Raw genomic sequence first — 27,996 nt, 5'->3', positions numbered from 1 at the left:
GTTCCATGCGAGGTGTGTGGCTTTTCCTTGCGTTCTGTAGGGGCTTTTCTGCTTCTGAGTGACCTTGGGGATGTCCCCAGTAGGTGATGGAGCAACTGCTTTGTGGAAAGGGTACAGGGCAGGCCTGGAGTCTCCCACTGTGGGGGCTCTTGTAAACCTTTGTGGTAGGTGTCTGGATTATCCCCAGATCTTGGGTGTTTCCAGAATAGTTTCTTGTGAGGTTAGGAGACTCTGACTTTCAAAGCCCTGTGAAATGCTGGTGAAACTGTTTTAGGGGCATGGTATGGTCCTGATGACCTGAGCTGAGCCGATTTCTGTCTCCTTTCATCTGAGGTACCAGCTGGAGCCACATTTGTGGGATTTTCCCCATAAAACGGTCCCAGACGTGGAGGAATTTGAGTGTCATCTTCCAAAGCTCGCTTCACAAATTTGATCACAGAAACCTTGAAACACTTCGTTCATGGGTTATTTGAGCTCCATGTGTTCTTCCAGCACTTTGGAGACCTGATGCCCCAGTGTGGGAGTTGGCCTTGGGGTGGTGCCTGGGTCACCCCACTCTCTTGGTCCCTGTCCCTAGCTGCAGGAGGCAGAGAGTGTCAGGGACCACAGGCTGTATGATCTGTCTGTTGACATGTGGCAGGTCTCTTTCCTACGATGGCTGGAGCGTTCCAGGCCGTCCATGGCAGAGGTGGACACCCATCCCGGGCAGAAACTCTCCGCTGGGGTCGGCGCAGCGCCGTCTAAACACCACCCTCAAGAAGAGCTGCTGCGAATGCGACCGTGATGCTCACAAAAGGTTCTGTTTTTGTTTTGTTGCCGTTGCAGTGACAGCTATATTGTGCGAGTCAAAGCTGTGGTTATGACCCGAGATGACTCCAGTGGGGGATGGTTGCCGCAAGAAGGAGGCGGTCTCAGTAGAGTTGGCGTCTGCAAGGTCACGTACCCGGAGGGCAATGGAAGAAGTGGATTTCTAATCCATGGTGAAAGGCAGAAAGACAAACTGGTAATAGATCCTAATTCAACTTCTGTCTGTTCTTATAATGAGAATTATCCCAAATCTATTGCTATTGTATTCTTTTGCAAGTTTTGGGTTTTTAAATATATGAAAAACAGGCATGTGCAAATAATACGGGATTGGACAAAACAAACCCAATCCTCATCTAGAATTGCCATCTTTTGCTACCTAGGCTGGCGTGATGCCACCTGGAAGGAGCAGGTAAATTTTTGACATCCATGTGCAAAGATCCCCTTTGAATGAAAGAGGGCCTGTGGTTTTTTCTTTTTTTTTCTTAGACCTAGTGCGGGGGTAAGTGAGAAGTGAATTGAAGTGTAAAGAGCCCATGAAGCCAGTCACATTGCACTGAGTAATGCAGTGCAAGCCTTTTAAAAGGGCCATGAATTATTTATGCTGCGTGCTGTTCAAGGTTTGAACAAGCTGAGTGAGAATATGAAGACAAGTTGTCTCTTATGAATTGACACACTCGGTTTCTCCTGGTAGCTGTTTATCTAAAAAGGAGCTCTCTTGTATCCCTGCACAAATCAAATTAATAAAGCCTTTTCCTGATTTCCAGGGGCCACTTGAAATGTTATCATTTGTTATCTTGTTTTTATGTATTTGATTCTTCTGAAATGCACTCCTGTGAAGATATGGGCTGGCTTAAAAGCAGCACTTCCTCCACAGGCTCAAAAAATGCATTATTTGAGTCAGAAATGATCTTGCTTTCAAAAAGCCTAATGTTTTAAAGCTGTTTCAATTCTGGTTTGTCTTTTGCAATGCTGTTTGCTTAGGATGCTTTTTTTGACATTATTTAGGAGCCATGCTTATGGTTTTGAGGGGTGGAGTAAGACATGACAAGCCGTTCCTGTTGTCCCTGAGCATCACTCTAGAGATGGTTTTGGCACAGCAGAACTTGAGATGAGTGTCTGGCTGGGGGTGAACAATTTAAAAACAGTGAGGGGAGTGTTGCAGCACCTCCTAAATCTGCTGCTGGTGGATAAAATATCTGTTGAGCAAAATTACTGAGGGAAGAGGTTCTCATTCCTCCTGAGCCCCCCGTTAGCTTAACCTGTGCCACACTGGGTCCAAAACATGCTCCTGGGGCAGGGAGCGAGCGCCTACTCAAAGCACAAGCAAAAGATGGATGTGCAATGGTTTTGAGAACAATTACAGTGTCTGGTGTTTATTAGCCATAATTTGGTAGGGAAGGATGTTCTCCATGTGAGGCATGACTTGGCTTGCTTTTTGGGTCCGGCCTGAGACGGTGCTGGCTGTGTCCTTGGGGTGGGAAAAGTGACTTTGCTCCTCTTTTGGGGCTCACGCCCTCCCAGGTGGTGCTGGAGTGCTTTGTGAAGAAGGACCTGGTGTACACGAAGGCAAACCCCACCTTCCACCACTGGAAAGTTGACAACAGAAAGTTTGGGCTCACTTTTCAAAGCCCCGCTGACGCTCGAGCCTTCGACCGAGGAGTGAGGAAAGCCATCGAGGACCTCATTGAAGGTAGCGTGGGGGTGGACACTTCCACCCTTGGAAGAGTGGGCAGGGGGTTTGAGTCAGGGAGCTGGGAAGAGGGAAGTGTTTAAAATCAGCTCTTGGGCTTGGAGGTCTCTTGTGCCTGTGTCCAAGTGCAGCTGAGGCCCTTATCCTAGAGTGAGCAAGCCCCAGCTTTTAGGAATTGTGTTTTCTCATCCCTTTCTTAGAAGGGTGTTTCAGTCAAGTATTTTTCAATCCTGTCTGTCAAGACTTCTTGTTATTTATCACCAAGTTTGTTTTTACTGCTTTTTTTGATAGGCTTGGGTTTCACCCTTGTGATGGCAACTCAAGCAGCCCAGGCTCTTTATTTGCAGTCAAATCTCATCTTACTGAGTCTTTGTTAAATCATAGGATTTAATTCCTGCCTGGAGTTGAATAAAACTGGGTTTGGTTTTGGTTTTATTTTGCAGTAATTAGTTTTGTCTGCATCCTCTTAGTTGAATGGTAGTTCTTGAAGACTTTGTTGTGCTTTGGGGTGTTGTTTTTTTAATTCTGTAAAAAAATGTGTTTGAATTGTCTGTGCTTTGAAGTTGTCATAAATTTTTCCTTTTCACATTTCATTGCAATCAGGCAATCACAATACAGCTCTAATTCAATTGTACTTTATTTTAATGAAATTTGATTCTTCATGCATTTTTTCTTGATTTTTTTTAAGCCCTACTACTTTATGTAGGGACTTAGTAGTCCAAAGCCTTTTGCCTTCTCTTTCAGTGTGACCAGGATATTTTTATATACAAATGGTACATTTTCTGAGGATACTAACTCAGATGTATGTATAGATGTGTATTCTTTTTGAGGACATTAGCTCCATAAGACAGCTTCATGTTCTGGATAGCCTGTCCTTGCTTTGACATGAACATGGTAGATATTAGAAGAGGATTAATCCCCCAGGGCTCATTGCTGGTAAATACCTCATCAGTTAGAGGAAAGATGTTCTTAAAAATTTGCTTTTTTCTGTGCCATCGAGAAGTTACAGGTAGACTTGCTTCTTGCTTCTTCTTGTTAAAACTGTGAAACATTTTGAGTCATAAAAGTGATGTTTTATGTAAGTGGCATGGGATTGTGCAAAGTTTCAAGGAGATAACAACTCAAATGTATTGAGTAGTATTTTGAAGATTCCAGTACTTGGCAACTCCTGTTTTGCTCTTCTTGAGCCATATTACAGTGGAGGTATTTAAAATGAAGTTCTGTTATATCTCAGATACTTCAAAATCAGCAAATCTATATTTATCCTATTAACAGTACAGGCTGATCCTCATGAATGTGTTCCTCATTAACTTCCAAATAAGGCTTTCTGAATGAAAAACAATAGCTTGTTCATGCACACACAGTGTTGGGCAGTAGATTTAATTTCATTCATTTTTTGTTCACATACTTGATCAAATTCAGCAGGTAATATTAAGCACAACTTAAGTGTGCATTCAGAACTTCACATCATGAAATCACTGCTTTATTGTGAATATTTAACCAATAGTTCATTCCCTGTAGCATCAGAAGTTTGGGGCACAGGTACAAGAACCCTATGCAGCTCCATAGAGCTTCAGCTTTTTTTTTTAATTTAAAAGCTAATGTAGCAAATGGCACAAATGTTTCCACATTACTCAGTGTTTTAAGTGGGCTTTCACACTTAGCTCTGCACATCTTCGTGATGATGCAACTGAGAGCAGCCAAGGCTGGTGCCAATAGCATTATATAAAACACGTTATTTTAACAAATTTCCAGAGTGAAGGTGGTACAAGCCATTCTGCTGTGTTGGTCAGGGATGTGATGGGGCCATAATTCAGTCTAACAATGGGCTTCCATCAAAAAAAACAGACCTTTGACTTGAGGGTTCTCCCCCCAGCTGTACCCACCCTCCTTGGCAGCCTTAGGGTAGATGAAGCCAGCCAGGAGGGGTGTGTGGGATCTTCATTGGGTACAGGGAGAGGAGTCACTTGTTTTTAGGTACAGCATAAATTTGGTGTTAAGTCCAGCAACGGTGAGCAGCCCCTTCCCTGAGGCTGTTCTGTGATGTGGGTGCTCACCAGGCCCTCGAGCAGCTCTGCAGGAGCAACTGTGGGGTGAGGAAAGTGTTTTGATATGCTTCCCTACTTTTCCAGAAGATTGCCTAATGTACCTAATGAAAATTGTACCCCAGTATTTTTCTCTCGTCTGTGGTTTTACACATATCAGCTCCTTTCAAATACTTTGTTTACGTGGGGCAAGGTGATTCTTTGAGAAGTAGGCGATAATAGAGAAGACCTTTAGAGTATATAACAACTTCCAAAATTAAAAGGAAAAAAAAATCCAACCTAACTCTTCATTGTCAAAGTGAGGTTCGTTTTATTTTAAATTAAAGGTTATTTCTCCCCCCTGTTTAGAGAGAAAGTGAAGAAAAAGTTATATGTGATTTCTTGACAGCTAAGAATCAGCCTGGAGCGCTGATTAGTACATAGCTTTACCATTCTTCTGAGAAATTAGTCTTCTGTAATTGGAAATGGTAACTGCTATTTTTATCATTGTTAATTAGCATTGGCAGCCACACAGTTGCGTTTCAAGAAACATTTTTTTCAGATTTTACCTCTCCAACCCAGCTACCACCAGACAGGTCGTTCTTCCTTAATTTGAGCCGCTCTTTCGTGCAGCTACAACACACAAACCTGTGAGAATCCAAATGTTTAACAACCTCAAAAAAAAAAAAAAGTTTAATGGAAATGTCACATGTTTAAAAAGCTGTTGGTTTGTTTTTTTCTAGGATCTACAACTTCCTCTTCCACCCTTCACAACGAGGCTGAGGTCGGCGACGATGATGTCTTCACTGTGAGTACATGTCACCCAGGGTCCTCCTCTTTCATGTTCAGGTTCACATGGTCAGGTTAGAAAAGGTTTTTCTTTTTATGCCTCAGGGTTGGCATTCAGCCACCACCGTGTTTGAGCACTGGGTGTGTTTTATTTGATGGAAGTATATCCTCTACAGAATGTGAGGCCTCCTGTTGGCCTCCTGTCTTCACTTGAAAAGCATGTCAGAGCAGGTGATGTCAGGGGCTAGAAGTGAAGAAATAATCACCCTTGAGTTTCTCTTGGCTTAGACTGAGGTGGTGCACACACCTGCTAATACTTCTCTCTGTCTGTGAGAGGCTTCCTGCAAACTCAGGTAGTTAGCAAGAGGACTGCTACTCAGGAAATAAGGTTTTGGATCACAGTTGTAAACAAGCAAACTTTAGAGGTGTTTCACCTGTACATGGAATGTAGAAAGTTCAGGCAGTCTTCTTCAGGTGGAAGAAGGCAGTAGTGTGGCATGTGTGTAAGAAGCAATGATTTAAACAGCAGCGAACTATTGGAGGTTGATTTGTGGTGTTGTCTAAAATGTATTACAGAGTTTTGCTGAAACTAAAGCTACTAACTTCAAAAAGAAAGTTAAAAAGTAAAAAAAAAAACTTGTTAGGTGTAAATGTGGCTCTGATTAGAACTATTCCATGGGCTGGAAACAAGTTGCTCACATTCTATACTTCTTTGTTAATGAAGTTTTGTGCTCACCTGAATTCAACCCCCGTGTGCACATATTGGTTATTTTACAAATGCACTCCTTATCCTGTGGGGCCTGGATGGCCGGAATGGGGAAGGTGGGATATCCTCAGTGCAGCAACAGCAAACTCAAAATTTTCATTGGGATACTTCCCTGGATTTTTAGGGTGAAGGAGGAAAAAGTCAGTACAAGCATCAAGCTGCTTGAAAATGAGTCCCAGGAAGCATCCAAAGCCAAAAGGTGTTTTTTGAGGGTGATGCTTCGCCAGCATGGGACCAAGTCAGATTCCCTGCTGAGTTTTGACCGGATCTTCCCAAGGGCTGGCGTGTTTTCCACATCTGTCCTTTTGTCACGCTCAGGGAGACAAACAACAGCAGGCAGGGTTAAAAGGTGACTTCCTGCACTCTGCAGCAAAACTATCATTAGCAGCTGCTTCCCAACTACCTGCCAGAGTGATTTATAGGGGCTGGGATGGGACAGACGGGGGAGGCACCAGGGGAGCCAGAGCCTTTTACCAATATGTGCGGCTTTGTTCCCAAATCCGCTGGACGAGCTGTGCTCTGCTGGGGGTGGACAGTCACTCTTGATGTGTGTGTGGCTCTTCTGTGCTCATCAGAAAGCGGATGACTATCAAAATGTGCCTTGCATGGGTGTGTGCCAGCTCTCACTGGGTTACACATTGGCATACTCAATGTTTAAGCAGCGACTAGTGGCCTGTGGAAACAGGAGAGTATATTTTTGCTAAAATCCTACTGGCTCATGTTCAGGCACCTGGGAGTGCTCCTGAATTTCTCCACAAGCTTAATCTTGTGGCTGAGTGTTGATTTTTAAACTCAAAAAATGATTTTTACAAGGGGGAAGAATGACTAGCCACCAGTTTGTTGCCTTTAAGTAGGTGTTGTTTTACATTGAAAACATTGGATGAATCCTGCTTCAGCTGCATCAAAATCACTCAAACTCCTGCATTCAGAATGAAGAGCCAGAGCTGCAGGAGATTTTTCCCACCTACTTGACCCTGGGGAGGTGACAGGTGACTCCCTGCCATGCAGACATTTATGGGTAGGAGGCCTGATGGAGAAGGAGGAACAAGCTGCTCAATAGCATTAGCAAGGAGGGAAACCTCAGCGGTGTTGGCACCTTGTTGGGACCTGGGGGAACGAGTTGTGTCCTGCCTGGCAGTGCTCTCTGCAGGGTTTTATGATCTCCAGAGTGCAAGAGGGATCTCATTGCTGGTGGGACCTCACTGGTGGTGGGACCTTGCATCGTGGTGTTTGTCAGGATGGCACACCAGGGCAGATGTGTTGTCATACTCCAAAAGTAAGGCTTTGGGGACATCACCTTCCCCAATATGTCTTTGTTTTTCTGGGATGAAGTCTTTTCTTTTCCTGCAGTCCTTAAGTTCTTCAAAGCTCTCAACTTCCTCTTTATCTGGTAGGTTATGGTGAAGTATGAAGACTGCATAAGCCAGAAATAACATACTGAAGCACATAGCAGTTTGAAACTGGAAGAAATTGATAGGGCTGTGAAATGTTGTATTTTTACCCTTCTGTTCCATTCTTTCTTTGCACATATTTTTGACTCATGTATCGTAGTCCATTTGGTCATCCTTCCACACAAAATTTCTCTACAGCTTTCTGTATACTCTTCTCCAGTCACAGCAGTGGATTTTTTTTATTTGATTGGGGTTTTTTTTTTCTCTGTTTTAAAGAGAAAGTGCATTTGTTCTTTTTTATTTCCTAAGGTAGTTATTAAAATCTTCACAATCCTCCCCCTCTCCCACACATGCATGAATAAACTTAACTGCGTGCGGCAGAATTTTCAAAAGTATCTGCATGATTGAGTCATTTAATCAGTCATTTGCCCGTCTCTGAAAATCTCAGCCATTGCTGCTGCACTGCTGCCTCAAATATTTGGCCTGAGGTCCTGCTCTTCATGAAGATGTTTCAATCTGTTCAAGCACAGCAGGTCCAAAACTTCACATTTCTGAGGCTGCTTTGTGGCCGGCCACCCCGGCTTCATCGTGCGCAGATGTTTGCACCAACATAATGCTCCCAGCTGTAGAACAACCCCCCTCGTTCCATGCAAGCCCTGACCCCGACACAGCTTTTGGTTGTTGGGGCTTCTCTAAAGCCCCTGCTCCTGTTAGCTGCAGTATGGCTCCGTGGGATGTGCGTGGTTTCGTGTGTGTGACTGGTGCATCATCCGTTCTGTTCATCCCTCAGCCAGCCCGCAGCCCTTCCAGGCGTCCAGCAGGCTGTTTCCGTGGGGAAGAGAACTTCTGCCCCAGAGGTGGAGCTCTCCTGCAGGCTGTGACCTTGCATGGATTAGTGGAGGACCATTTTCTTGTATCAGAAGGTGGACTTTTTTGGGGTGTTTGATAATCTGCAGCTGTGGTTGTGGGAGCATTCACTTGGTGTCAGTAGTCTTGTCTCCTCCCATGACTGTAACTTGCAGAGACGAGATGATAACTTGGGCAGCAATACCCTGCCCCATCCCTATGGAAACGCTCCCCATCCATCTTTCTGAAGCATTGGTTATATCTTTAAAAACAGGACTTTGCCAGCTAATACTTGTCCTGTGGCTTAGACCTACAGCAAACAACCTGTTCTGAAATTCATACCTGACAGGGCAGGAAACAACAGTATATAGAACTAAATGTCACAGCCTCGAGTTGAAAAATGCTTATTTCTAAAATGAAATCTCCATTTAGGAGTTTTAACAATACATAGTTGTGTTTCTTGAGTTTCAGATCCTCCAAAGAGCCCATAAATGTTTTCCATATGTTAGCAAATAAATTTCTTCTGTCTGGTACATTATAAATCGTCCTCTCAAGAGATGCAATCTGAGTAAGACTGGCCATCCGTTCTGTCTCCGTTGGGGAAACACTGTCGTTGCAACAGGCTGAGATTGTTCTGTTTGTCTTCATCCATCCAGCTTGCATCTTCAGCCTTCTTTAATTAACATTTGCTTCAGAAATAGGGTTTAATACAGACTGGGTGTATTCTGTAGTTCCTCAGCCACGGAACTTGCCATATAATTGAGTTCTTGTGTAATTTTTTTTTTCCCTAATCTACACTTCTACTTTCAATTACAGATAATAATCCCACATGACCACAAAGTTAAAATTGTGAATTGATTCCAAGGAAAAAAGGTCAATGTCTTCCAGAGTCTGCAGAGTGCCTGAAATGGCCTATTTTAGCATCCCATCTGAAAAAGCAGAGGTGTTTGTTCTGAAACCTTATGACCAGTTCAGGTGAAACACCACTCATGTGTTTTTCAGATAAATCTGCAGCCTTGTGCCTGCTTTAGTGCTAAAGAAAAGACACCCACTGGCAGGAGGAGCAGCAGCTCCCATGTTCGTTCTGGTTTGTGACTCTAAAAATTACTTCAGTCTCCTTTAGCTTTAAGGGAAATGTAAGGGCGAACACAGCAAAACTCAACCTTACTACGTGTAATATGCATGTTAAAATCACACATATTTTATATAATCAATACTTTTTTATTTTTTTTAAAATCCTATTTTTGTTCAATATGAGACCTGGAGAGTTTGGCAGATCAAGCAGGCGTGATCTAGAGGTGCATGGTTGAGCAACAGAATTGCGTTTCAAGGTGCACACACTCAATCCACTGCTTCTCTTGTTGACTCCTGGCTAAAAGCTTACTTATCTTGGTCCCCCAACTGCAAGAAGGGGGAAATACTCTCCTGCTTCACTCAGGTGATATGGACAGATCTTGCTGCCACTGCTTTTCTTCCTGGACTTCCAGCAGAAGTCTTCAGGCTCATGTTTTCACTACCAAGTCATGTGTTTGGAGCAATCCTTTGCCTCTTGTCCCTTTTTTCTTGTCAGAACATGGATTCCTGTGCTTGGGGATGTTTGAGTTAGGAAGTTTATTATGTGGCTTGGATACTGCTGACAGTCATTTCAGAGTCAGACACAATTACCTCTTCTTCACCAGAACGGTGCATAGTGGGGCAGATGTTTGCATTACAGTCCTCTTTGCATCTCTTCTGCTTTCCTAATTAAAAAAAACAGATTTATGCTGCCTTTCCTTGAAACCTTTTGTCTACTTTCATTTCCCATCTGGGCCTCAAGCATGTTAGAGCCTCACTATTAAAATTTAGAAGATTTATATTAGCTAGATAAACACTAAATCTAATTTTTCTTGCTGGCTTGGTTGTTTCATATTCAGATGGTTCATTTAAAGAAAAACTGGGGCTTTTTTTTTCTTTAAAGTGGACAGTAGAAACCCAGTCCAAATACTTTGGAATATATTTGTAAGTTCTGTTGGATGCTGGAGCATCTCTCATCCCAGCCCTCTGTGGAAAATGACGTTGCTGGGAGTAGAACAACACTGAGCTGTGAGATGTGTTTCAGTCAGAAGTTGTGCTCAGAGATTGAGGAGCCACAAGAGCTTGCAATTTCCTTTTTTCTTAATGCCATCCTCCAATAGCAGAAGGGGAAAATGCATTTTGGAGGCACAGAGCTCTCTGTGGGAATGATGGGGTCATCACCTCGAGCGAATCCACCTTGTTTGCTCTGTGAGGCTGAGCAGACCAACAAGGGGATTGTTGCAGTGGCAGGACATGATGGCCTGCCTTCTGTTCTTCTTCCTGCCCAGCAGCCAGCTGTGCTCTGTGTGAGCAGCCAAAGGGTTCATTGCTGCTAGCCACATCCTCTGATGTCTGGATTTTGGGCTTGCATTGTAAACCACAGCTATTCTAATTCAGATTTTAAAGGGGAAAAAAAAAAAAAAGTACTTGCCAAGAAGAGAGAAATTCACACACAGAAAAAGCAGCATGCTCAAATCCTTCCCTCAAAAATCTGAAAAGGTCCTGACTATTCACCAGTTTTGAGGCTAGCTGTTTTTTATCTGTTTGGGGCTTTTTCCTGCCTTCAGGTTAACTTTGCCCACACAAACTCACATCACTCAATGGGAATGGATACCAATGCTGAAAGAGATTTTTCAGTAGGGAAGGTCAAGTGGAAAGTTTTTTCCTCTGGCTGTTAGGTTTATTTTCTAGTGTTGTATTTCTCCCTCTCTTTGAGGATCTCTTGTTTCTTTCAAGTGGTGCTGGAAATTAACCCATTTATTTTCTTGCTCTTTCTGCCAACACAAGCAGGCTATACTCACTGATAATTTAATACTATTGTCACTGAAACAGTGGTATAATCTGGAAAGGCAGCTGCTCTTTTCCTTAAGTCCTTCAAAAATGTAGAGGCCATTACTATAGATTGTCCTTGCTTACTCTTACTCATAACCTGTCATTTGGACAGAAGGATATATAAAAATTACTGTGGTGTGGAGGTACACAGAACATGAAATCTCTTTATTCTTGTGTGTGTAACAGATTCATAAGATGAAAGTGAAGAGCTCAGGGGAGCAGATAGGAGAAAGTTTGAAGGTTTGTTTGCTTCCTTTAAAAGAAAGGAGGGGGAGTAAAGGTCTTGGATGATTTATGTATTGCTTTATTGTATATATCATGAGGGTTTTTTGCTTTTGTGTCACTCTCTGATAGGTAAAGCATGCTTTTCTTACTGCAGATCAGAAATTGGCATTTTAACACAATTCCCAAATTGACTGAATTTCCGTTGCTTTGGTGCTGTTTCACTCGATAAGTGAATTACAAATTATTAATCAAAAAGTATCTGCATTGCTATCAGATATTCTAAGGCTCACTGCTCTGTAGTTTTTATGTAGCTAATTATAGCAATGACTGGGATGTGTTGAGCTACTTTGCTGAGGGTAAGCAATTTCTCTTGTCACAATTCTTCCTCTCAAGACCATTTTTTGTAGTGTATTTTTTGGCTCTGTACCATTCCCACATACAAACACAGTTGGTTGTGCAGTGGGATTGGGATATATCCTGCAGGAAACGGAAATTTGATCTTTTGCAATGGTGGAAGTTTCCTTATAGCTGCATCTTGCCAGAACTTGTGTTGTAATTTGTGCACCAGTTAAGTATTCAGTTTTGTTTAGTTTGCTCCAGCAGTTCAAAAGAGAGTTCCTTCTCTCCTAATTCTTTCCTCCTTCTCAACACTCATTTTGCTCTTTCCCTGGGCTTGGATGATGATATGGTGCCATACCTCAGTGTACCAGCTCTTTACATTTTGTACTCTATAATTTTTGTTGTGTATAACACAATTTGTATTAATTTAAGTAATCTGCAGATTACTGAAGGTGTTGTTTTCTTGCAGGATGAGCCTTTAAGATAAAAATGTCACTAGCAGACCTGTCTGTAGGATTCCTTGTACAAAGGTGACTTGGCTGGTGCCTCTCTAGATGTAGTTTGGTGAATTTGTGATCAGAGTGTGTTGTAGCACCATTTCACACTTGCAATCAACTAGCTGCGTGCTTGTCTTCTGAAAAAATAATTTGGCTGTGTAGTAATGTACTTAAACTATATGATGAGTTAAAGTGTGAAGCTGTTTATGAGCGTGTTCCCTTTCAATTCTTCTGGAACTGAATGCTGTAGTGCATTTGTTTGCATTTGTTTGTAGTGCATTTGTGTATTTAAGGCACAAATGTGTCAGAAACAAAATAAAACCAAGAGTAAATTGCCCTTTCTTAACATACAGTAAAACAGAATGGTAAATGAGATTTTTTTGTAAATTTTTTTTTTTTTTTTTTTTTTTTTTTTTTTTTTTTTTTTTCTCTTTTGTTCAGCCATGGTTCCCAGGGCATTTCTTTGGTATTATGTAAGGGGGACCTGATTCCTGATTTGAGTCAAGATGCCTGTGAAAAGCAAGTTATTTTTCAGCCAGCTCAGTTCCCCCACCTTGCTTTTGCAGCAGTCACACCAAGAGTGAACTTGATGTGGGGGAGCAGGATTTGGGGTTGCAGGAGTTATTTAGCACCTATATGAAACCACAACTGAGGGATGCAACTTGACTGATGCATCTTTAGCCTCAGCAGAGCAGAGAGGGGCTCTTCCATCCCCCTTTTCCTAGCACAGCTGAGCCAACCCAGGGAAGTGAACCAAAAACTAGCCCTATAAAAGAAAGCGAATACTTTTCCGGTGGTTTAGCTCCTGGAGCCAGCTCACTGTATGGCTGGAAAAGCAGAAGTGCTGGCTCAAGGGAAACTGTAGCTGATGGGCAGAGAAGGAGGCAAAAAATCTTTGCCACCCCACCGTTGTTCATGGTGCCACCTGAAATTCATTGCATACCCCCAGCCCTGGATCCATTGCCTGCTGCAAGACCTCTGCTGTGCTGGTGATACAAGTAAGGTGGTTCTTGCACTTGTGTCTGGTTTAGGATTCGTGGCATTTTCCTCCTTCATGTTTCTACTGTGAAGTTCATCCTTCAGCTGAGACTAGAAGGAGCTGCCAGCATAGCTGAGGCGGTGTTGATGGGGGTGTGTTATGGCCAAATGTATGCTTTTACCTTGAAAATACATGACTGATATGACTGCAGCTTTCCATTAGATTTTTTTTCTTTAATCTGGGCTCTGCAGTCAGCCTTTGAAGTGTATAGGCCTTTCTTTCGTCATCAGGGTGCTTGAAAATTTGACAGAGGCAGAAAATGGCCTTTTCCATTACTTGCATATCCAACCTGAGGAAGTGGCTTTCAGCAGACAGCTATATTTGTAAGCTGCAGTCTCACTGGCTGCTGTGTTGGAACAAAATGCCTTGTCCCAGAGCAGGAGGAGGCAGCAGGGACAGCTGGATTTGGGGTGCCTTGGCTGGCCCCAGGCACTGCCTTTGAAGATGACAGGCAGAGTGGATCCAGCACGGGGTGTAAACACTGCTGGAAGGAGGAGGCAGCCTTGGCCAGGGGCACAGCGATGACTGACAACTTCCTGTAGTGCAGCAGGAGGGATTAGGGAATGGCTGCCTGGCACAAACCCCAGCAGGGCTGTGGGACCGCAGGGACGCAGCGAGCAGGCAAAGCTCTCTGCACCCTTGGCAGGGGGAAAAGCATTTGGCTCCTGGTGCTGAGCTGGAGCATCCGTCTGGGCAGCGATAGGGAGGGAGCTGAGTGGGAAATGTGGGGCAAATGAGCTGCTCTCCTCCTCGTGAAGGAGCCTGTAATTCCACCTGCTGTGTAAACACTGGCAAATCTGATTTCAATCTGTCGTCTTGTGTAACAGGTAGAAAAGAAAAACCCAAAACAAACAGAGAGTTGAGGCTGCCTGGAGTGCGTCCTTGAATTTTGGATCCTCTCAAATTATTGGAGTTGGAGGCTTTTTGTTTGTTTCTTTACTTGGGCTTTCTTTTTTTTTTTTTTTGGAGAATTTGGGAAAGAAAAGGAGTTATTTGGCTTACCAATGAAACATGCTTTTATATGATGCTTCAGGATTTTTCTTTAAGTTGACAGATTCCCCCTCCCACCCCTAGAAAGAAAAAGGCAAGAAAGAACAAAAGAAAGCAGTAAAGAAACACCACAACTTTCTGACTGAGAAAATATCGTAAGGTGGTGTCCCCTCTTCCCCCCAGGATGTGTTTAGTAGTAACTGAGGATGAACAACAGAATACAGGAGTCTGGGGAGCTCAGAGTGGACCTCTGCCCAGTACAGAAATGCATTATAAAAAGCTGCATCTAAATACGCCCATTTCCTTCCCTCCCCTCTGTTTTGTTAAGGGTCTGTTTGCCCTGTATCTTGTACATACTTTATGAAAATTAAATCAGAAGTGATTATAGGAAGCAGTTCATATGTCTCTGGCACTTTCTGCAAGAGGAGAAGGAAAGACAGAAGTAAATAAGTACCACTACATTTTTAAGCAGAGCCTGACATATTTGCAGTGCATATGAAGAGGATATTTTAAAAGTTTGCATCAGCTGTTGGCTTCTATTTTGGTGATAAATTCCAGCTAAAATATCATGGATGTTCATAACTGTGTGAATAAATGACCCCTAACTGACTTCCTAAAATATCATATCAGTCTTCTGTGGGAAGTTTGCATTTAACTTAGTTTTTTCTCCCTCTGTTTGTAACCTGTTGTATTATATAGGAGGAGCACTGCTGGATTTAGAGGGTGCAGCGTACATAGCAAAGACATTAATGATGGATTAGATGCATTGAAGACATTAATGATGGTTTAGGTGCATCAATTCTTTTAGCTTGGCTGATTTAATTTTCTTTAGTGTTTTTCTTACCCCCTTAATATTACTCCCTGCCCCCCTCCTTGAAAGTTTCTGTATAGAAGGGCTGAGATTCACGGTGAGTTTTGTGGAGCCATCTGTTCCCAGCTGCGCTCAGCTGTCCAGTGTTTAACACCCCCTTATGAACTTTCCTCCTTTATTTCTTTACCCATCTTGCAAAAGGAACACTTTTTGGCAGGGCTGGATGTGCTAAGTTCCCTGTCAGCACCTGAAAATTAGGAGCTCCCCTTCCAGCCTCCCCCACCTCTGCTCTCTGTACCTCCGTGCCACCACGTGGATGGTCAGCTGAGGTCAGGGAGCTGATGGAAAAGTGATTTTGGGCTGCATTCTTGTGGTCCTGCACCCATGCATATGCCCACAGAGCAGGTGATGGCACTGGTGGGGGAGAGAAGCAGTGGCCATCCCCTGCCTTCAGCAGTTCAGACCATGGTGGCCATTCTCTTGGCCTTAGCAGAGGACAGCTGTGGTAATGTGGATAATACTGTTAGAGAAAGTGGTTCTGCTAGTCTTTGCAGAGCTGTACAAGTGCAAATGTTGGATGCTGGAGCATCCAACAGTGCTGTAGTCCACACCAGGGTGTCATTTTCAAGGTATAAACAGATTAACAGAGCCTCTGCAAAAGGGAAAGGCTAGCCTCTATCCTTAGATGGTTTTAAGCAATGGGTTAGTTGAAACAGTTCCCAGGTTTAAATAAAAAGATCCTGTTGAAGCAGTGTAGCTTGTCTCAGCATGGAGGAATCCAATCAGGCCTCAGCATGGAGGAGTTGCAGGAATGAAGAAGAAAGCGTGGGAGTCCTGCTAAGGAGAGGCTCTCCTCTTGGATGAGGACACAAGCACCTTGTGGGCAGACAGAGCCACCCTGCTCTCACCGCTGTACTGTGGGATTGCTGTGCTGCCTGGGAGAGCAGCCCTAGAAGCTGGGCTTGTGGTTTGGGATTCTTCCCCCTTAAAACATTCTGGTTTTCCCTTATAAGTACCTGATGCAAAGACTTTCCATCGAAGCAGTGCTCTCTCTAGCCCAGTGGTGTAGTGAGGGGGAGAAGTATCCTGGGAAGGAAATGTTGAATAGACATTCTCAGAGCCTCTGGTCCAGGTCTGCAGCAAAATGGGATACTGACTTACTTCAGTCCTCCTCTGACTTTTGCAGACAAAGTCTCTCTTTGTATCTCTTCAAATGCCTGCTTTTTGCAGACATATCTGATGCCCTGTATGAGGCAAGTAGTGAAACAGGAAAATCTCCCTGAGGTTTCCCCCCCTTACCACATCTGAGTGTTTGTCATGTCATCGTGTCTGAGTCTCATATATTCTTTTCACTACTTGAAGTGAGCTGTTAAGCCACATCTGTGGCCCATGCAGAGCTGCCCAATGATGCCAGAGTTGGGTTTAGCAGGAGTTTAATGGAGATTATCTTGTGTGCTGAATTCTAATAAATAAATGTTCCTTAAGTTTTGCTGACTTCAGCCAGCACAGCCACCAGCATCTTTATGGCACTGAAAGCTATAGCCACAAAAACTTAAAATAATAAAAGGTAGGAGTAAAAAACAGCAAGCTGTCTGCACTTTATATTGGTATTTGTTTCAGGGATGACTAGAAAACAAACATTTGAGAAATTCTGCTCATGTTCTGGTATTGGACAAGTCTGAATCCATGCTTATTGTAAAGGTTGTGTACAGCCAATTTGTCTTTGAACTGAACTGGAATACGATCTAGCATGAAGTTTTTCCTTCAGACTTTGAGCAGAGTAGAGCTACATTCAGCTGCAGCCATCCCCAGTGGATGAGAGTGGCAAAATGTTCCAAAAATATGTGGAAACAATTTTCTGCAATACAGTTTCTGTCTTGTCTTCAGTGATGGGAAACAAACAGAAATTTGACAAAAGCATTTTCTTCCATGGTTTTGTCTTGCCATGACAAATTAAAAGCTTGTGCTTAGGAGACAGGAGTCTCACATCTTAAAAGATTTTTCACACTGAATCTTTTTCTTAATACTTGGATAATCTAAGGTCTCTTTGAAATGGGCTGTCTTGAGTTTACTGGGCGCAGTTAGAGGGTGATGGAAAATGTCAGCTGTTCCCTTTTCTAAATGTCTTGAATAGAGAGAAGAAGGTGTTTCAAGATGAAATTTAGAATTTGTGTTGTTCCACTGTCTGTGAAAGTCAGAAGTGCTGTATCTCTTTAGGCTTTAAAAATAAAATTAAAAGAAGCTGGAGGAAAACGGAAGGACTTGTTCTGGTCTGGCAAGATTAAGCTGAGGGAGTTCTGGGAGACTATATTTTATCTTAATTTCTTTGGAAAGGTGGAAGCTTCTCTGCCATGCATCCGAAATAACTCTCAGACTTCCTCTTGGTGACGTTCCTAAACAGCGGCTCCGTAGATAAGGCCCAGGCCGGCGCAGAGCTCGGTATCACTCGCTTGCTGCGCTGTTTTGCTGGCTTTATCATTCTTCCTTTCCGTACTGATAGCACAGCTGTGCCTCCCCATATCCCAGTGAAAGCAAAGGGTCAAGTGAAGCTGTGCCAGGGCTCCCGAGGGATTGCACCTGGGCAGGGCACACCAGGGGCTCCGGCTGCTGGTGGGGAGCCCATTGCAGAGGTCTCGGCCGGAGGTGGTTGGGTTGTGGCACGGGAGGATGCAGCTCTCTGGCTTCTCCAGGCTCATCCTCAACCCAAGCAGAGCTGGGTTTCTTGTCCTGGGAATGGTGGGGATGCCTTCTCAAAAGAAGAGTTGGTGCTGGGCTCTCCTTCAGCACGTTCCGGCCTCCGCAGGTGAGCCCAGGAGCTGCTGCGGGGAGCTTTGGCTCTTGCAGAAGGATGCCTTCGGTAAAGGTGAGACCGTGAGCCCCACCAAGTTTTGCTTTTCTGTGCTGCATGTCAGGAGGCCCCCTTGGATCTGGATGTTGTGGTGTGTGGGCTTGCATGGCAGTGGGAAATGGGAAAAGTGGAGCGTGGCAATAGAGAGCAGGTTGGCTTGTGCTTTGCAAAGGCCAGGCTGGCATGGGGTTTTGATTCCTTCAGAACCCTTATTTGCAAAGCTAATTGTTCAACATCATGATACATCTGTTCCCTCCTACTTCATGCAACCATTAACCATTCTGGAGAGGGGAAAAAAAAAATCTTGTCTTGCTTGACCCACAATTATTTTTCACAGCAAACTTGCAAATCCTTTAGCTGGCAGAGAGCACTTCTGGAAATTTTAAGTGACAGAACTCCATAATTTCCCTCTGGCAGCCAATTTTCTGACAAGCTGCCACAGATTGTATTGCTTCATAATTCTGAGAGAGAATTATTAATTCTTAATTCTTTCTTCTTTTTTATAGTCAGCCTTGCATGTTGCATCACACAGAGTAAACCTATTCTGTGAGGTCATTAGAGGCAAGGTAATAAGTCCAGTTTAGAAGCAGGAGAAGTCTTCTTTTTCTTGTGTTTTTTTTCATAGATGCTCATCTATGCTTATTGCTTAGGTATCTGATTAGCCTTCTTGTGTAACAAATCTATTTCAATGAGAAATAAACTGCAGTAAATGATTAACATAATCTTCTTTACTAATGACTGGGGTTTTTTAATTTAATGAGTCACTTCTGAAAGTCTGAGGGGGAAACAAGGACATGTTTTTCTTTTTTGTAAATTACCACAGTGCCATCATTTGCCTGTAGAAGCCTGCTGTTTTTTCTTTAAGCAGCCATACCACACATGCAGTACGTGTGCTTGCTCAGATACGTCCAGCTCGCTTGCAACAGGAAATGTGTTGCACAGGTTTTATAAAATTACTCTTATGGTCATGATTAATGATTTTGTTATCCAGGCAGTGAAACCACAAGAGTTTGTGACCGCTGTAGCAGTCAGAAGGTTCTGGTATGAGCAGCACAAATCTCTCATAATTGAGAGTTTGAGGGCATGTTGAAACAGAGTTTGTTATCGGACTCCCTGTTCCAACAACTTTTAGTCTTGGGTTCTTTTCTCTTTTGTGACTACTGGGCATGTTTTCAATAGTTTCCTCTCAAAACCAAATGCTGGAGCTGGATTGGTTTTAACAGGTTTGAGGAGAAGATGGTGTTTCTCTGAGAGACCAGTGGCTCAGTAGTTGGGACCTGATTTTCCATCAGTGAAACAGCCTGTGTCTGGAGGCCACGTCCTTTCTAGATGTATTTCTGTAGGTGAGTGTGTTTGTATTTGGAAGACTTACAGCAAGCATCTCATGTTTCCACCCTTCACTACCCTCCCCAAAATTTTGCCTGCTATGCTGATGGTGGATAATCCCAGCCAAGTCCCAGTCTTCTTGTGGGGGACAGAAGCTGTTCCCTGCTTCCCTCACTGACAAAGTCCTACCATCATTTGTTCTTAGTGGCACTTGGCTGAGGATGAGTGTGCCTTTTCTTTGAAAATATGCCTGATTTTCACCAGTCACCAAGTCCAGGTTCAGTCCCAGTGGAGGGGCATTGAGAGAACAGTACACTTTCAGAGGCCTGAGGCATCATCATGCCTCTAATCCTTGGTCAATTTCTTCTGAGGGTTTCTCTCTGGCTTCTTGAACCTCATTTTAGCTGTGACCACCATCAGAAGTACCTCCTTCTGCCTGAACCTTATCTGAGCCTGTTCCAGTGAATGCCTCGTGATCTTACTTTCTGAAGGATACTAGAAGAGTAATCCCTTCCTGCTCACATTCCTATGGGATTCACACTTCAGTAGACTTCTCATCTTCTTGGTCCCTTCCATGATCTCTTTCCCAGGCTGGAGAGACCCAGGCTATTTAGTTAGCTGTTGTTGAGAAGCCATCCCATATCCTCTGTGGTCCTGGCCATGGCTCTGTGAGGTGGAAATGCCCTTATTGGGCCAGGGTGGAGGAGGGCCAGCACCACAGACAGCTTGGAGCAGCACAGCAGGTACATGCAGTGCCTTGGTGGTTGTCTTTGTTGCTGCTGGTTTTTTTAACCTGTTGCTGAGCCACCAAGTGGACACTGTCACAGAGCTGCCTGTTTTAATCCCAAGACCTCTTTCCTGTCCAGCAATAACTGGCTCAGAGAGCATCATTCTGTGTGTCAGATCAAGGTGTTTATGTCACGCTGCTCTTTAGGTTTAATTATGTTTGGGGGTTTTTTAGCATCCAGCATGTTAAAAGTCTTTCTGCATTATGAGATTCTTAAGCAGGTTTTCAGGGTCAACTTTCATTTTGACTCTGGTGAAATAACAAGTTTCATCTGGAAACTGTGTCGTCATCTTGTTCATCTCTCTCCTCACATCACTGATGAATGTGCCCACCAGCACAGGTGAGGGGCCTGTGGGGTTCACTGGTGACCTTCTGCTTGGGAGGTAGGAATTTACTACCTCTTTTGTCTTCTTCGGTCCTCAGACCACGCATTCATGTGTGTTAAGAGCACTCTTCCCCTATGTCAGTTTGAAATAGTGAGGGACCTTGGTGCAATGGTGGTTTTTGGAAAGTACCAGTGCTTATCCCAGCTGATGCTCAGCAAGGTAACTCCACAGACACTGCATTTGTCACCCAGCTACTGCCTTTGGTGTCACCAGCCAGGAGTCACCATGAACTTCTTTATGGATGAGTGAGCAGAGACCTGGTCTTAGAGAGCTTGATTTCCCCTTTATGGGTACTTAGGGTAAGTATTTGTGTTGGCAAACTGCCCATCTAATCTGAGGACACTGAATGTGGAAATGCAGCAATTTTTAATAAGGAGAAAGCGGAGAGCAGCGCCGCAGCCTCTGGTATGCTGCAAACAGGTTTTGTAGCCGTGTCAACACATGTGCAAGAGAGGCTCGGTTGCCCCGACGGGTCCAAAGGAAGAAGGTGTGGAGGATAGCAAAGGTAGATACAAATCAGGCAAGATAAAAATCACTACAAGCTCTTTTCCAGTTGCCTGTTGCAGAAATGCTGCCTTCCCAGAGAGGCAGCAAATAGCGCAGAGGGCTGGTTATAGCTCCCAGCTGCCCTGCTGAGATTATCAAGGAGTTATATCTAGTTTGGGTGGGATTTTTATTTTCATCCAGGACAGGGAGGCAGTTGCAGGACAGTATGTGCAATGACCTCCCACTGGGTTGTTTCCCCAGGCTGCATTGTTTGGACCATGAGCACCCATGATGTTTTTGTGTATCCACAAAAGGCTTGTCCCAGCAGGGCTCAGCTGTGGATCCACTGAAGGTGAAGGGTCCTGCTGGCTGCCATGGTACCATTTTAAGACCCTGCCTCTTTTTTGCTTCATGTCAGTTGAAGTTTAACTTTGAGAGCAGGCTTGAGGTGCCTGGATCATGGGGTGTGTTGTGTGGCTTTCTGAGAAGCTTAAATCACAGCTCAGCATCTTGGTCTGCACCACATACAGCTCTGCAGGAAAGGTACTTGTGTGAGTACCAACGTGTCTGTTCTAATTAAATCCTGACTCTTCTCAGGGTTTTCAAACGGGTTTTAAGCTTAATGTTATTACAAAACATTTGTAGAAACTGCTCTTTTTTTTTTTCTTTAAATGTCTCCAAAATGTGCTAGTTATTGTAGGGCCTGAAGTTGAGTGCACAAGAGTTAGCTTTGAAGGGTTTAAACCCCAGACTTGAAATGCCTTTGTCTAATAAGTTATGAAGACTGATGAAACCTCTTTTTTAAAAGAGCCTGAATATTGATGCAGGCTGAATATTGGTTCCACTTTAGAGGTGTTGTTAACTATGTTAAGAGTTGATCTGCTTCTGTGTACTTGTTTTAAAAATAAAATAAAACAAACACACGTATTAAAAGTCTGTTCTTAATGGGAGTCAGCCATTCAAAACTCATTCTGCTTGTTGCACCTCTCAGATAACCCAGCCTGGCTTTACATCACACCGCAAACAACTGTGTGTTTGCTTTCAACAAAATAAGTTGGGAGTTCGGTGCTTTTAAAGTGCTGTAAGAGTTAAAGAGAACCAACATCTGTTTTTGTGTTGTAATGCTTCAAGGTGTTCTCACCTTTGGACGGAGTCTTTCAGAGCATTGTTTTCAGAATAAACAAATACTCACAAAGAGGGTTCTTGTATTCTTGGAGCAAGAAATGCGTCTGGTGCGATTCATTGGAAAATAGTATTTAGAGAGTGCATTCTTGACAAGGAGAGAAGGTTTTTCAGGTAAAACCAGTCTTCTGCTCCTACTGGTACAATTCTTCTCTGCTCTTGAGTTTGTGTCTCAGCTGGCAATCAGGAACCTTTTCCATGGACTTGTAGCTGCAGCACATCTTGTTAGTTAAGAGAGGGATGGGGTGGAGATTTCTTTTATTTCAAGCACCAATGTTTCAGGCACGTGCAGTGCTATAGCTGTTCTGGTTGTTGTGCATGAAGGCTCTCTTTTTCCTGCTCTTGGTTTGCTGGTGCATTTAACAACTGTCCATTGATATTCATGATAATATGAAAAACCTATAAATAGAATTAATGGGCAAAATCCTGAATATTGTATGGCAACTGTTTTAACCAAGGAAGGGATATGGAGAGATGGTGGCTGACATTATTCCTTCTCTGTGTGTTTCTGCAGGAAGAGAAATAGGATTGTTAAGAAGCAGTAGGTATTGGCAATAGCATGTTACTGTGTGATACTTCACCCTTTCATGATCATTGTTGCATAATAATGTAACTAATTAACCTAAAGAAAGTGCTCACAGGGAGCCAGGAATGTATAAAAACACAAGTAACATTCATTGCACAGTAATTGTGAGTGGCAAAAAAGTGACAAAACAAGAAAAAAAAGCCTGAAGTTTTTAAAGGAAAGCTGATATTTAAGTAGCCGGTGATGAACTGGAATTCAGTGAGTGTTTGGAGAATGTGTAAAGGTTAACAAAATTGCCAGTATTTTTGTAGCCTGGGTGACTGGTGGGGTACAGCCTGGGCACACAGATGCTCTGTCTGAGCCTTCAGGACCTACAGGATTGCATCATTTGCTGGGATTTAACTTTGCTCTTCAGAGGTAGCACCTGGTGAGCACTCATCGTCCCGCCATGCCCAAGATAACAAATAACATGCCAAGAGAATACAAGTGGTGTTAGTGAATATGTCACGGGCAGGCTATGGCATATTATTTTTCCATGTGTGTGGTGACAGCTTTTATGGCCTGGCAACAGATCTACCTCTTTCAAGTATTTTATGTGAAACTTCATGAAGCCTCCAGCAGTCAGGTGTTGCCAATATTGCAGGTGTGCGCGAAGTCAGTGAGTGGCAAAACATCTCTTAATGCCCTGTGCTGTAACAGCTGAATGTGTGACAATTTTTTTCCCCTCCCTTTCCATTTAAAACAGAATGCTACAGATAGCTCCTCCAACTCCTCTCAGAAAAGGGAACAGCCTGTGCGAACTCTGGCTTCTCCTGCATCCTGCGAACATCGAAGAATTTGCACTCGTGGACACCTTCACGACCATTACAGCTCTGACCACTACCATCTAGAACAAGTAAGGTTTCTTCCCAGTGTTGCTACCTCTGTGTCTGCCAGAGTTTTCCCATGTTTGGTTTTTCCTCCACATGCCCGAGGCAGCTCCCTCCTTTTGCTCTCCCCCTTTCCTTCTCATTTAGCTTTAAATGGCTTCCTGTTATTAAAAAAGGTGTGGGGAGGGGGTAACACTGCATGTTATGTTGTACCACGTGCACGCAGGCCAGTGTAGGACTGTGACAGTTGTACTCCCTCATGAGCCAAAGGCTGAAAAAGTCTGCGATGGATCACGGTGAAGGGCATATAAAGAAGGAAAGACAAAGTTGTTAAGTATTGGCTCTTCAGGAAGCAAGGAGACAGTGATTACCAGTAGCAAAATGAGCTTATTTATCTTTTCTCTCTCTTCATCTCCTTCCTGCTTCCACAGTCAGTACCACGATCCTACCGGCACGTCAACTTTCCAGATGATGATGAGGAGATAGTGCGCATCAATCCTCGGGAAAAGATTTGGATGACTGGGTATGAGGATTATCGCCATGCCCCAGCACGAGGGAAGAACTTTGATCCTGATGACATGGACTCCTACGTACGTTTTGCCAAAAGCGAGGCCTCGAAACACGAATACACTTATCCTTACGTAGACAACTCGGACTTTGACCTGGGTGAAGATACCAAGGGTGCTGTGATAAAGACTCAACCTGTCAAATTCAAGCCCAGGCGGAAGGAAGATGGTGAGAGGTCGCGGTGCGTGTACTGCAGGGACATGTTCAACCACGAGGAGAACAAGCGGGGTCAGTGCCAGGATGCTCCAGACCGCGTCAAGACTTGCATCCATCGAGTGAGCTGTATGTGGTGCGCAGACACTATGCTCTATCACTGTATGTCCGACCCAGAAGGAGACTATACAGATCCTTGCTCGTGCGACACCAGTGATGAAATGTTTTGCCTCCGGTGGATGGCCCTTATCGCCTTGTCTTTCATTGCTCCATGTATGTGCTGTTACTTGCCGCTTCGGGCTTGTTACCACTGTGGGGTCATGTGCAGGTGCTGTGGTGGAAAACACAAAGCTGCTGGATGACTACAGATGCATTCAAAGTGTTAGGTTTTTCCTGTAGTTCAAGGAACACGTTGGTTTTGGAGCACTGAGGTCACTCACTTTAATGCAGCCACTGTGCCCGACAGCATCCGGAAACCACCAGTTTGGATCACTTTACATTGGGTCGTCTGGGGCTCACACTGCATTGATTTGCTCATCAACTGTTCTAACTAACTAACCTACAGCATAGACTTTTGTATTATTAATCTGTAATCAAAACAGACTGTCTTGTACATGTTTATATTTTTTTTTTTCGTTTAAAATGAGTTTGAGAGAAGAACTGCTTTAAATGGTGGTGGATTGTAGAACATCTCCAGGTTGTGTCTGTCTTGCCTCCGCTTGTGTGGTACCAACGGCGTGTTAGCAAGCTTTGGCATTTCTAGAAATGGGACGGTGTAGTGAATGAGATCTCACTTGGAAGATATTTTAACTTACCGTCAAGCTATTGTGTGTGTATAGAAGGTGTGCTAGTAACAAACTTGTACCACAACACAGTATTTCTGTCACTGGTTTTCTTTGGGTTTTTTGTTCTGTTTTCCAAAGCTAAAATAGCCATCTAAGCTGCAGTTTCTCTTCTAGGGTCCATCGTCATTTCCTTCAGCAAACATCTTAAATTATTTCTCTGTTCCTAAAGCTCTGTGAACAGAAAGTAAGGCTCAGTTACCATAGTCACACAGCCATTGAGAATCTGATAGTCCTCCTTACCTGTAATCATTTCAGACCACTACTTGAAAGGGAAACTTAAATTTTAGGCTTTTCTCTTTTCCCTAAATAGCATTGGAAAAATGTGTTTTCAGAGCTCTGCCCAAAAAGAAAGGGAACTTCATCGTTAGACAGCAACGTAGAGATCTGTGAATAAAACACTAAGGTTCCAGATGAGGAAAATTGTTGATATGCAAAGAATTACTAACAATGCAATGTCAAAAGCACTATTATGGCAATTCTGGGGAAATGCTGCATTAAGTGGTGGATTATATGGAAAATCGTGTGTGTTTGTTTTCTGTATACATGAGCATGAGAACATTCGCGTCCACTGTAGTAACAGCATTTAGCAGTCCAAGCAGGTATTGAAAAATCCAAAGCCAGGATGATAACTACCACTTCCAGTCTGTGACCTGCGGTCCCAATCTGCCAGCTTCTTCCACATCTCTCAGCACACTGCTGTGAGCCTGTGTGTGGGATGGAGCACGTGAGTCCTTGCAGGAGCCAGACTGAGGCGTCTGCCTGGCTTTCCCCCTCCCCAGTTCACCACCCAGGTTTATCAAGTGGATGCATAAGGTGCATACAGCAGGATAATATTACTTTAATTTTTTTTTTCTTAATTATTATTTTTTTTAATGTCATGTTGTCTTGTGTACAAGGCTTGTAATTAGCTTGGAAAAAGAGTATTTTTCTAATATATTACAAGGAATAGCCAAATAATTTTTATTAAAAAATAAAAAAAAAAGATTTAGCGCAGTGAGCTCTAACTAGCATAGTACAATCCGAATACTTTGAGGCAGCTAGGGATTGGCTTGTCAAAGCTGGCACTGCTGTTCCTGCCATAATTTCTTTCTGCAGTAAATTGCCAGTGGTCGCATGTCCTTTCCCTCCCTCTATTGCACATTGACATCAGTCTTAAAAGAGAGGATTTTTTTTTTTTTAATAATTAATTTGCCAAATAAATGTAAAAGGAATGCTTGCCATTCTTTCTTGGTGGAATGTCCCAACAGTTCCTCTGAGAGTTAATCACAGCTTTTTAGTCAACGGTAAATTAAGTATGCAATGTGCTTATTATACACTATAGAGTTGGGTAGGTTTAATTCATAGCAGTTACTGGGGATTTTTTCAGTTGGAGAAAAAAAAAAAATTGAATGATAGTGGAAAAGGGATGGAGTGTTACACTCTGGGTGATGTGTCTGGGTTTGCTGAATGAAATATAAATATTTTGTGCCTAATAGCAGTTGACAAATCTCTCAATGGTGTCTAGTAAACATCAAGCCAGCCTCGTAAAAAAATAATTAATGAAACAACCTTTTCCTTTTATTTCTGTTCTCAAAAGTTGTTTCATGTAAACAAACATCTGTAAGATCTTCTCTCTATAAAGCACAACACTACAAAAAGATCTTACAGTTTTTTGTCCGGTCTTGAAGTGCCCCTATTTATTTAAGTAAAGTAGACATACTCCAAGCCTTTCTGTATGTCTGAAAATAAAAGTTATTAAAAAAAAGTCCCTCTTTTTTATTTTTTTTTTCTTTCCCTCCTTCTTCCCTCTTCTCTTGGGTTTTTGTAATACTTGTAGATTTTGCTGCGTACGTTGTTTGGTTCGTGATGGCAGTGGTGTAAGGGCACAAGGATAGAAATGGGTGGTTTTTTGTAAATATTTCTCCTTAATTTCCACACTGCTGCTGAACAGTGTGTAGCATTCTCCCAGTCAGCTTTGCAATACTGACATCAATCATTTGAGAGAAATTATTCAGATTTTATTTTTGTATCTGTGGTAACAAAAACATTAACCAATTTTTTTTTCCTGTTGTGGAAAGGTTTTGGTTTTTTGTTTGTTTTTTTTTTCCAAGCTATTGCTCACGTTAACAAATTAAAGTGCCTGAAGCCTCATCATTATGTATCTATATACTAAAAGTTAAAACCCTGTTGTATTGATTTTTATAAGCCTTTTTACCTCTGTGTAAAAAAAAAAATATATATACAAGTGTATGATGTACATTTTAGTTCTTAACTTCTTTTTTTATTGTTTCTAATATGTATGATCAGTGTAGCTATTGCTTTAAAATGTACCATGTAAATACAAATACATCATATCAAAATGATGCCGTTTATTGTCAAAAAGATGCCGTTTATTGTTGTTGGTGGCTGGAGACTGAGGGGAAAACAGAATGGGGGCATCTCCAGAGCTCAGGGTTTCTAAGGAAAAAAATTGCTTTATTTTACAGTTCTGGGTGGCAAAGGCTGCTAAGCCTTGGGCACAGGCCGTTCTCATCCAGACACAGCAAGGGAGGACGAGGATGGGTGGGTTTTTCCTGGTGGATTTTAGGTGTTTTTTGGGTGTTTGGCGCATTTGGCGGGAGGACGTGGCCTGGCAGCACCAGGCCCCGGTAGGCCCTGGCAGCCATGGCAGCAGCAAAGGCTCCCTCTTGCTCCCCCTGCTCTTCTCCCCTGAGGCCTCACCCCACGCACGGCTTTGGGCTGAGCTGGAGATGCTGCAGGGCTGTTGTTCCTTGATTTGACTTTGTTTCACCTCAGCCAGGGCTCTGAGGAGGAGCGGGGAGCAGGGCAAGGCCACAGATGTGGCTGCTGAGCGAGAGCCGTCCCGGCTGCTGAGGGCACACGAGCGGGTTTGCAGCCACTGGGAAGGAGAGATGCCTGAGGTGCCTGGCACGGCCATCCCT

General features: G+C 43.3%; 1 protein-coding gene across 1 annotated transcript in view; it reads left to right on the top strand.

The window, feature by feature from the left end:
- SPRED2 (sprouty related EVH1 domain containing 2) overlaps positions 1 to 27,417 on the top strand; it is a 59,370-nt gene extending 31,953 nt beyond the window's left edge. Inside the window, exons 2-6 of the mRNA XM_053937069.1 lie at positions 826 to 1,003; positions 2,329 to 2,497; positions 5,265 to 5,329; positions 23,387 to 23,536; positions 23,942 to 27,417. Of these exons, the coding sequence (XP_053793044.1) occupies positions 826 to 1,003; positions 2,329 to 2,497; positions 5,265 to 5,329; positions 23,387 to 23,536; positions 23,942 to 24,592 (1,213 nt within the window). The 3' untranslated portion in view covers positions 24,593 to 27,417. The remainder of the gene's footprint in view (positions 1 to 825; positions 1,004 to 2,328; positions 2,498 to 5,264; positions 5,330 to 23,386; positions 23,537 to 23,941) is intronic.
- Positions 27,418 to 27,996: the final 579 nt, after the last annotated feature.

Source organism: Vidua chalybeata, chromosome 3 (genome assembly GCF_026979565.1).
Source record: "Vidua chalybeata isolate OUT-0048 chromosome 3, bVidCha1 merged haplotype, whole genome shotgun sequence".
NCBI lineage: Eukaryota > Metazoa > Chordata > Aves > Passeriformes > Viduidae > Vidua > Vidua chalybeata.
This window is presented reverse-complemented; position numbering and strand designations above follow the sequence as displayed.